The sequence below is a fragment of the Oryza brachyantha genome, chromosome 3 (assembly GCF_000231095.2).
Source record: "Oryza brachyantha chromosome 3, ObraRS2, whole genome shotgun sequence".
Classification (NCBI taxonomy): domain Eukaryota; kingdom Viridiplantae; phylum Streptophyta; class Magnoliopsida; order Poales; family Poaceae; genus Oryza; species Oryza brachyantha.
Genome location: NC_023165.2, coordinates 14,178,149 through 14,189,279, shown reverse-complemented (window position 1 = coordinate 14,189,279; position 11,131 = coordinate 14,178,149). Strand labels below are relative to the sequence as shown.

The 11,131-nt window shown below is 39.9% G+C and overlaps 2 protein-coding genes across 5 annotated transcripts; both read left to right on the top strand.

Moving 5' to 3' along the window:
- The first annotated feature begins 374 nt into the window (after positions 1-374).
- Positions 375-4,077, top strand: LOC102714086. 4 transcript variants are annotated; one of them, XR_001549817.1, is made up of 3 exons: positions 375-882; positions 1,251-1,423; positions 3,693-4,077. XR_001549817.1 is itself a non-coding variant. In XM_015835014.1 (2 exons), the coding sequence occupies exons 1-2, from the start codon at positions 2,204-2,206 to the stop codon at positions 3,740-3,742; spliced, it is 390 nt and encodes a 129-aa protein (XP_015690500.1). In that variant the 5' UTR covers positions 1,681-2,203; the 3' UTR covers positions 3,743-4,077. The 4 variants fall into 4 exon arrangements, 2 of the variants coding, with proteins under 2 accessions (XP_015690500.1, XP_015690499.1); XR_001549816.1 differs by lacking the exon at positions 1,251-1,423; XM_015835014.1 differs by lacking the exons at positions 375-882; positions 1,251-1,423 and adding an exon at positions 1,681-2,543.
- Positions 4,078-7,517: 3,440 nt separating this feature from the next.
- On the top strand, positions 7,518-10,612 carry LOC102713813 (anthocyanin regulatory C1 protein-like). Its single transcript, XM_040522560.1, has 3 exons — positions 7,518-7,689; positions 7,839-7,968; positions 9,598-10,612. Exons 1-3 carry the CDS (start codon positions 7,557-7,559, stop codon positions 10,316-10,318), a joined length of 984 nt encoding a protein of 327 aa, XP_040378494.1. The 5' UTR covers positions 7,518-7,556; the 3' UTR covers positions 10,319-10,612.
- The last annotated feature ends 519 nt before the right edge of the window (positions 10,613-11,131 follow it).

The window sequence follows — 11,131 nt, the reverse complement described above, 5'->3', positions numbered from 1 at the left end:
CTATTCCGCTGATCTTGCAGTCGTCGTCTCGTCTCCTCATCTTCTCTTCGGCAATCGGCAGATCGGCGCGACCACGCTGTCAGGAGCGCTGAAATTCAGAGAAGAGAAGTTCAGAGATATTCAGAAACAGAGAGTAAGTTCAATAGTATAGTCAACTACTAGCTCCAAATCATCTATAGTTAGGACAGTCCCAATAGGACATTAATTGTAGTTTCTATCTATCTTAATTAAGGTGACAGCTAAGCAAATTGTTGAGGTGGCAATAGATTTAATGTGGAGAGAGAATATGAAACAAAAAAATCGTTTCTCCACCAAGACTCAACGTCTTCACCAGGTTCAAGAAGCGAAGAAACTAGAAAAATAGCACTGGGAGGACTCGAGTAGTTTCTATCCTCTTCCTCCTGGATCCTATGCGTCGTCGTCGCCTCGGCACCTCTCGCGCCCGCAGCTCTCGCGCACGCACTCGCTTCCCGCGCGCGCCTCTCTGCCCGTCAAGATTCTCCCGCGCTCGCAGCTGCCGCACTCGCTCCCCCCTCCCCCGCGCGCGCGCAACTAGCGTGATTAACAGACTGTATCCCGGCCGTGGAGTTCCCAAATGACACCTCTCTCCAAATCCCCTCCTGACCTATTCTTCTTCTGTGGATTTCCCCTGATTTCCATGAGCTAATATCCCAAATCCCCAATCTCTGAGCCAATGAATCCCCGAGCAAGGAATCTCAGTTCGAGTTTCATGCAAAGCGCTGGTGATCCGACCGCTAATGATGATGTAACACCTTCTTTGGTCGCCGGTGTTCATGTCCCCCATAGTGGTCACGTGGCTGGTGTTCCTTCATGGTGGTCAACATCATATCTTGGGGCCACCTCTAGACAAGATTCATCTGGGTAAGTTTAGTGATTTGTTCATATTTGATTTCTTCCCTGTTGTGTGACAGTCATAGCACATTTGATTTGTTCCCTTCTTGCAACTCGTAACACTGAGATCATGCGTGTTTAGTCATAGCCTATTTAGTTTGTATGTGAAGGGACCATGCAAAAATTAGTATGGTTGTGTTGACAGTGATACTACCAAATGCCAATAAGTATTAGTGAGGTCCTGTACTGAGATTACTCTCACAAGATTTTTGTTCACTATGCCGAAATCATGATTTTTGTTCTAGGGTAAACCTACCTGGTGGTTTGTTGCAGTTAAACCAACCAATTGACCAACAAAATGAAAATCATAGTCCAGAAAATTTCTACTTTGTTGGCAGTACACCAATGACAAAAACAATTTCTCCAACTCCAAGTTCTAGAAGAACTCCGTCAAGTGGAAGCAATGCAAAAAACAAAGAAACAATTGATGTTGATTCAAATGATGCTCGGACTGAGAAACGTTTGAACTGGACAAAGGAAGAAGATGTTATTGGTGTACAAACTAAATAAGGTAAGTCCACCAGCCTCTGCTTGGGTTTTGGGTAAGTACAGCAAATAGTAAGGTGGAAACTGCGCGGTTGAATGATAAAGCAGCAGAAAAACAACTTAAGTGCAAAATGCTGGACACTTATAGAGAGCTACTATTAGCTCCGACAAACAACATGAATGCTAATGCTTTGGCTGAGAGGGAAAAAGCATTGGAGAGTATGAGGTTGGCCTTATTTGCTTCAGATAATTAAGGTAAGTCCACTAGCTTTTTCCAACTGTAAGTTGTATGTTCATTTTTGATGTGGTTATGTGAACATATACTGAAACTGAATCTGTATTATTTATTTACTGAAACTGAAATATTAGTGTGAGCACTACCAGCCCACTATATATATATTTCTTAGCTGAAACTGAAACTGAAAACTGCATGTCAAACTGAAAATTAAATGTGAACACTGCCATCCCACTATATATTTATTTGCTGAAACTGAAACTGCAGTATTTATTTACAGAAACTGAAATATTAGTGTGAACATTACCAGCCCACTATATGTATACTTCTTAGCAGAAATAGAAACTGAAAACTGCATGTGAAACTGAAAATTAAATGTGAACATTGCAATCCAACTATATATTTATTTGCTGAAACTGAAACTGCAGTATTTACTTACCAAAACTGAAATATTAGTGTGAACACTACCAGCTCACTATATGTATGAACGGCTAGCCCACTATATATGCACAGTGGGCACCTCTATATGCACAGCCAACATATCTCTCTATCTCATCTTGCCTACTCCTAATGTCTCACCAACCACCGAGTGATGCTGAACCTCATGCTGATGATGGCTGCATAGACCCAGAAGATCTATACACAATTGATGAATTTCTAGCAGAGCAAGAAGTATTAGAAGATATGCAAGACGCAATGGTTGCAGAATTGAGTCATGACATTGAAGTGCTAGAAAAAGGGAGGAAACGAAACAGTGGCCCAAGGAGATATCTGTCGAGGCCTCGTGAAGAAGCCAATCAGCGGCTTATGGAAGATTATTTCATGCAGAATCCTATCTACAATTCTACGATTTTTCGTAGAAGGTTTAGGATGAGGAGGCCCCTGTTTGTACGCATTGTCGATGCACTCGGTGAGTGGTCTCCATTTTTCACCTTAAGATTTGATGTTGTTAATCGTCCTGGGCTATCTCCAATTCAAAAGTGCACTGCTGCTATAAGACAATTAGCAAATGGAAGCCCAGCAGATCAGCTTGATGAGTATATTAAGATTGGTGAGAGTACTGTAGTAGAGTGTTTGAAGTTATTTGTGAAGGGAGTGATTGAACTATTTGGGGAGAATATTTGAGGCGACAACGGTACACGATGTCGAACGGCTAATGGAAATTGGTGAGCGTCGTGGGTTCCCTGGCATGCTAGGGAGTATTGATTGTATGCATTGGCACTGGAAAAAATGCCCTTATGCATGGAAGGGGATGTATACCCGCGGTGATCACGGTGTACCTACGATCATTCTAGAGGCAGTTGCTTCGCATGATCGTTGGATATGGCATGCCTTTTTTGGTATTGCTGGATCCAACAATGATATCAATGTGCTTAACCAATCACATTTGTTTGTTGAGAAGCTGAGAGGAGAAGCTCCTGAGGTGCAGTACTCTATCAATGGAAGGCAATATAATATTGGTTATTATCTAGCGGATGGCATATATCCAGAGTGGCCGGTTTTCGTGAAGTCTATACGTGAACCACAAACCGAAAAACATAAAATTTTTGCACAACACCAGGAAGGGGCAAGGAAGGATGTTGAATGCGCCTTTGGCATTTTGCAGTCTCGCTTTTCTATTTTACGTCGACCAACACGTCTATACGAACAAGGAGATCTTGAGCATATCATGCTTGCTTGTATAATCCTCCACAACATGATAATTGAATATGAGAAGAACATAGAGCAAATTCCACTTGATTTGAATGAGGAAGCCAACAAATATTTTGTTCAAGAAGCTACAATTTCTCATGGAGAAAATCCGGAGATGGAAGATGTACTTAATAGAAACATTGCCTTACATGATCGGCAAGTGTACAAACAACTACAATCTGATTTGATTGATCATATTTGGCAAAAGTTTGGAAATTCAAATAGGCAAAATAATTAGGTACATATCTGTTAGTAGATCAATTTTTAGAGATATAAATGTTTGTGCTTATTTTATTCTCTATTTTTGTATTTATCTTTGTTCTCTATGTTTATTTTTTATCATTATTGATTTATTTTTTGCTTGTAGATGATGCTGTGCACCATGATGGCTTCTGGAGGACTTGTGAACCTACCTGAGATGATGTTGTGCTGAAGCTGTGAACGCTGCAGGACTTGAGATGATCCTGATGCCATATCTTATTATATATCATGAACTTTTGTTATTTTGTTGCAAACTATATGCGTAGCCTGCTACCTTTTATTTTCTGGATTGGTATGATTAATATATGGAGAAACCGCATGTGCAGTCCAGGCGGTGAATCGTATTCCTATATGTTTTTTTGTTGCAAGATGTTTCATCTGATCTGCAGAAATAAATCAAGCTATATAGTTGCTTGCCACAGTTGATCTATTCATTTTTTGTTGCATTTAAGTTATCTATGTTGTAGAAGCTACTGTAAAAACTATGGATTGGGAAGGGTAGTTTCTATTTCATTTTAATTGCCCTCTTTCTCTCTTGGAAACGGTATCAAGAAACCAGCCATTGGGACTGCCTGGGCATTCCAACCCAATGACTAGGATGGTGTCCATAACATTAAATAAGTTGCCATCTAGAATGAAAGATGATGTGGCAAGTGAATAAATGAGGAAAGAGAATAAAACCATGTCTTACATGAGATATGGTTTCTACACAACATTTAAGATATCATATGAGATAAGTAGCATTAAATTGAAGTATGGAATAGTGGTGTTTACATTGGAAGAATAATGTCTAGTACTAGTTTCTTGATGATGTAGAGTTTATGGAATCTACATCTAGTGTTATGGGTTGGGAATGCCCTTAATCTAATAGCCAATTTATACAATAGTTATCTACAAAACATATACTATTATACATACACTGTGTTTTGGAATCCATGCTGCTCTTCTCTTTCATCTCTTATCTCACTAAAATATATATATTTAGTGGCGGCTTATGGCTTGCTATTATACCTGTTCTAATAGTCAATTCATACAATAGTTACCTATAAAGTATTAATATATGGTCTCACATATCATACACACACTGCGCCTTGAAGCTCGTGCTGCAACTAACTACAAATTAGTAGCCCACTACTTATCTCTTTCTCTTCTTTTATCTCTTTATAAAATATGTTTACAACTCTCGTATAGCTTGCTATTGCACTAAGCAGGGCCATGTTTGGCTTGTGGAAGGTAGGCGATAAGTTATCCGGCACAGAAAACGTAGTAATAGATTAGTATATGATTAATTAATTATTAACTATTAAAAATAAAATAGATTAATATGATTTTTTAAGCAATTTTACTATAGAAAATTTTTGTAAAAAATACACCGTTTAACAGTTCAGGAAGCGTGCGCGCGGAAACAAGAGAAACCAGATAGGGCCCAGGTATAATAGCAGGCTATAAGCCAGCTACAAACATATTTTAAATAAGTAAGAGATAAGAGAGAAGGGCATCGAGCTACAAATTTATAGCCAGCTATAGCACAGACTTCAAGACACAGTGTGTTTATGACATGTTGGATATGGTAGTATTTGTTTTATAGCTAGCTATTGTATAAATTAAATATAAATAAATTGAAGCTATTAGTTAGATATACTATTGAACTTGCTCTGGAAGGGATCGGACGGTTGAGAAGAAAAGTGAAGCTGACATCGCATCCAAGCCGGACAGACACTGTTGTCGTCATGTGCCGTTTTACTTTATATAAAAAAATTATTTATAAATTATTTTTTATTTGTAAATATATCGTTTATCTTTTACTCTGACTAAGCTAAAGCATCGTCGGCACATGTGTGAAAGAAATATGCAAGTTCAATAAAGATGCATAACCCGTTCGTGATGAGCCATCTTAATTGGTCTCCTCAGCTGAGTACATATCCACGTCTATTACTTATGATTTTTGGAAATATTAAAATATAAAAAACTATATTGAGACTTACACCAAATACAACTAAAAATATTTATTTAATTATAACTTTTAAAAATATTAAATTACAAGGAAGCTACAAATTGAGAATCCAAACCGAGTTTAGCAGTTCAGTTTCAGACATGAGTACAAATTAGTACTTTGGATGGATTCTATGTAAAACAAAGTTTTTAATTACCAATTCTGATTTTTGAACTATATTTGTTTCTTTAGAATTATAAAACAAAGAATTATAAAACAAAGTTTAGAGACAAAAAAATTCAAAAATAGTATAGGTTAAAATTTTAATATTCTATAAAATACCAAACGATATCCATTCAACAAACAGGTTGCCGACTAGTGTCTCTATCACGTGAGGGGTACGATATCCATTCAAGTCAGTAAGTCACATCTAATCCATCCAATCAAACATCTTACAGGATCTGGCTGACCAAAAATACAGGCCAAAAAAAACATACTCTACAATGTGTATACGTAGCCTAGCTAATCCCAGCCTGGATGAGGCATATATACGAGCAGGCAAACTGACACTCCATGTCTTCCCAGCGACAGAAACCTTAGGACCGCTAATGAAAATTGCCAAAGCGCTAATCTGTAGTACCAATCTGAAGAACTCTACCAACTCCGCACTGTTGTTGATTCTACTACTAAAAACCAAGTAAACGATAACACGGACACGGCACCTTCACACACACAGACCACAAAACTGCGTCGCTGCAGGATCTGATGGCACGAGCAGATCAAACAAACGCTCTGACTGTTCGCCATCTCTGCTCTAGCCCTCGACTGAAGCAAGTGCCGCCAGAAAAATCACCTCAACACAAGCGTACTACTGGTTTTCCCCTTTACCGTTTGATGAAATGATTTTTGGAGCAACTAAATTATTAGAGATTTGTTCCGGTTCAACAAAAGTAGCTTGAGGTACTGATACCTTAAGGTACTAAATTATTTTTCACCATTAGATTTAGCTGAGTAGGATGTGAGGATGTGCACTGTTAGATCCAACGATCACGATTTGGTACCACGACGTTCTGGTACCTCGAGTTACTTTTTGTTGGACTAAAATAAATCTTAAATTATTATCTTCTTTCCATATTATACGATGTTACATCTTTACTAGATTCATATAAATGATATGTATATATGTATAGACGGATGTACTACCAAAACATCTTATGATATGTAATTTATGGTGCGGTATTCTGTATTGATTATCTTTCACCAAATCTCCAAATAGATACTTGGCTCACGGTTAGATCTTTCTATCATAGCGTTGTTAGATTACAAACAATTAACCGATTCTACTATCTCTATCCCAAAATAATTAAATTGTTTTTAACGAACAAAGCATTAATATTTTGACGTGCAAATCTTTTACGTATTCCAGAAAAGAATGGAGAAAGCACATTCTATGTGCATAGATTGAGATTATCCCATATTAGTAACATAGTTATTGATGTGTGATATCAACCACCCGTGGATCCAAATATTAGCCACTGTATTCCTGGGAGTAATATCAAAAGATCTGCCTCCGAAGTATACCCACTTGAAGAGATTTGGTGAAAGAAAGTACAAATATATAAATGTAGTTATACTTTCCCTGAAGTTGATAGATGAGAACTTTGTTTTTTAAATACATATTGGGTCATTCGTCTTATTAAAATAACTTATATAATTATTATTTATGATTATGATGTATTATTAAATGAATTCTAATTTTAATTTATATTTTTTATATTTACATAATGTTTTGAATAAAACGATCATTATGAAAAAAAATCAATGATGTCAGCTATGGTAACGAGGGACACTGCTGCCTGTATCATACACGCACAGACGTCTCTGCTAGCTACAGCCTACAGGTAGAGGGGAACAGTTTTTAGAGGGGAAAAGTGCTAAAAAATTGCTTCCACAGGTAGAGTGGTAGGGAGAGAAGCTCTGAAGCTGACATTGGTGCTGGTGTTGGAGGTAGCTAGTAGCTTAAGCCAGGCGATCGAGATGGGGAGGAAGCCGTGCTGCGCGAAGGAGGGGCTGAACAGAGGGGCATGGACGGCGACGGAGGACGACGTGCTGGTCTCCTACATCGCCGAGCACGGCGAAGGCAAGTGGGGAGCCCTCCCAAACCGAGCCGGTTAGTTGGATCGTCTTCCTCCTCTCTTTCTTCGAGCTGCTATGCTAGCTAGCTAGCTAGCTGCAGGGAGATTGAACTGTAACTGATGAGATGTAGACGCCATGGATGGATCATGGATGGATGGGTGCCATATATGGTTGCATTTGCAGGGCTGAAGCGGTGCGGGAAGAGCTGCCGGCTCCGGTGGCTGAACTACCTCCGGCCGGGCATCAAGAGGGGCAACATCTCCGGCGACGAGGAGGAGCTCATCCTCAGGCTGCACACTCTCCTCGGCAACAGGCCAGTGCTCTTCTACTTGAGAATGCTTGCACTGCACCCTGCATCCCTGTCTGCCTTCCCGTGCTGATGAACAAATCATGCAAATTCCTTTTGTTTTTCCTGTCTATGACTCTCTGCTCGTCCTGGGCCTCCTCTCTTCTTTTTGCTTACGTTTATGAGTCAAATTTTAAATTTTTAACCTTAAAGTAGTTTATTTTTTGTTTGTTTGTTTTTAGATCGCTAAAAAACACATATATCACACTTTTATTTGCAAATATGCCATTTGCCTTTTTAATTGGAAATGCTAAAAGATGAGGCTGCTAACTTGTAGAAGTATACGTTAGTTAGAGAGATGTTAGGATCGTGTATACGTTTTTATGACTCGGAAAACTCGTGCTAAACTCTATAGGGGAACAGTGACATGAACGAAGGATGCAGACAACTAGTGCCTGAAGTTAAGTAGTGTTCAACTCAAATGAATATATTTCAGTTAAGCAAATATAAAATAATTGTTAGCGAATAAGTATATGATCAGTAGGTGAAATAATCATGGGTCTGAATTTTGCCGATAGTTTTTCTGCTAGCCTGAAAATTCTGTATTTTTTAATTTCTTGAAATTTTCTTGAATTGTTCAGATTCGGTTAACACTCCTATTTATTTTTCAAATTTCAAATCTTTTCCGGAAAACTCCAACGAGGTGCTATTTTTTCCCCAAAACAAAAATATATCAAGAATCCTGACTCGCTGGCCATTAACTTCCTCCGTTTAGCAAATGAAGCTTAATTTCTGTTCTTTTCTCTTGTTTGATGACAGTATCTGTCTGATCCACGAGATGACAAACAGACAAATTAAGTAGGCCAACACAGGCATGACCAAGCCAACAACTAATTGCCTCCGGTTAGTAGAACCACCTGGGTCAGTAAATTTAGCCAAATCAGTCACCACCTGTACAAATTTCCAGATCAGCTGTCTCTCTAGAAGAACAAACCTTTTGTTGTCAGAGTGCTGTTTCTGCTATCTCTCCAGAAGGGTAATCTGATAAGAGTTATTAGGTCAGCAAAGTTGATGATGACAGGTACAATCATCCAAGACATCTTCTATATATGCCTAAAGCCAGACACACAAACAAAAGAGAGAATTAAGGGCAATGTTTTTGCCTAGGGAAGAGCACATGAATGGCGCAATCACTTCTCCCTGATGTAGCATTTGTTCTTTCACATATGGAAAAGTGCAGCTAACTTTGTGCACTGCAACTAATACGCAGCCAAAGCAACATCAAATTAACCTGTTACGGAGCACTCAGTATTCACTGTTGTAGATCTGTAATAGTCTCTCAATTTCTCGAATGTACGGCCATCTCATATAAATGATTATATTACAATGAAAAATAAAATTTTCATGGTTGTATTTATAATGCTAGGTTCTTTGATAATACAACATATTTCAAAGTACTTACATTTGTTTTCCAAAAAAAACAAGTGATTAAAGTTTAAACTTGAATAGTGCAAGTGTCAATTTTTCGAGAACGTTCGGAGGGGGTACATAGCTAGCGAAAACTTTTGCATCCATTCATTCAATTTTTTCTTTCAAATTTGGTCAGAATTGCTCCAGATGGAAAAATTTTGGTGATTAAGACGTGCATGCATGCAGATGGTCGCTGATCGCCGGGAGGCTGCCGGGGCGAACAGACAATGAAATCAAGAACTACTGGAACAGCACCCTCAGCAAGAGGGCCACGCGACGACGGATCACCACCACCACCACCATGCCGGCGGCCACCAGCAGCGCTTCACGCCGGCGGTCGCCGGAGCCCCGCGCGGTCGTCAGCCCGATCCGGACCAAGGCGCTGCGGTGCAACAACAACAGGGCGCTGCAGCATGCCGCCGCCGCCGCCGCTTGCTGCAGCCACGACGGCCGTCCACCGGGGATCGCGCCACCGGGAGACGGCGATCCCGCAGGAGAGGCAGCGGCGGCGGCGGCGGCGGCGGCGGCTGATAAGGTGGCCGCGCCGCAGGCGGTACTGCTGCAGCAGCAGCAGCAAGAGTTGGCCGGGGTGGATGACGACGACTTGCTGCCGGCCGTTTGTATCGACCTCGACTTGGACGACATCGAGCTGGGACTCGACGGCTTCCTGAGCCCGTGGAACGGCGGCGGCCACGACGCCGCCGGAGCGGGGCCGACGACGCCTATTGGCTATGACCTCGCTGGCGGCGGCGAGGCTGTAGACCTGGAGGCTCTGCTGCTGGGGCAGCTGGAAGCGGGGGAAGACGTCGACGGTGACCGCCACCATCAACAACAGCAGCAGCAGGAGGTGCCTTCCTCGTCTCCGGGGAACGAGGACGACTACCTGGAGTTGGCACCATGGCTCTGATATATAGCTGCATCCGCATCCATGGATCATCATTCTGCAATCCGTCGAATGCTCTGAGTCGATCGAAAAAGATGAGTGATGATCATCGATCAACTAAGCGTGGGATTAAGCTAAGCTAGCTTCTGAAGAATTATTGACGTAGTCAGATGATCAGCTCCTCCGTCTCACTGTGCAGATTATAATGGAGCAGGATCAATAAACCCCAACAAACTGCGCATTGATCAAAATATGAACAGTGTATATACTGACTAAGTAAGAAAAGCTGTGGAAAAAGAAAAGTGCAGTGATTCTCTTAATTAAGAAATGAAAAATCAAAAACAGAATGCATTGGTCATGAAATAACATTATTGTTTCAGTGAAATTAACCATAAACAAAACAACTTATTAACGAGTAAAAATAATTTATAGGTTTTTATATATATGTTCTTAATAATTTAAAAACAAATGACGGAAAATAAATTACGAGATAAAAAATCTCAAAATCAACTTTAAATTTAGAGAAAATCTAGTGCATGTCACTTATTTTAACCCAATTTTACGATTTGCTACTGAGTGTATCACATTGTGCAGTATGTCATCGATTTTTTATTAACTCTCTGATTTACCCGTGCTGTCAGATTACCCTTGGTTAGTACCATACAATTTTATTCAAATAACCAAAATAACCTTAGGGCTAAAATATCATATTATAAATGTAAGATTGTAAACATCCAAAAATTGGCTATGCCTATGACTTTAGCCCAATTATACAATTTGCATATTCTACAATATACCATCAACTATGACAAACTCAAGGACATACCATGCATTATC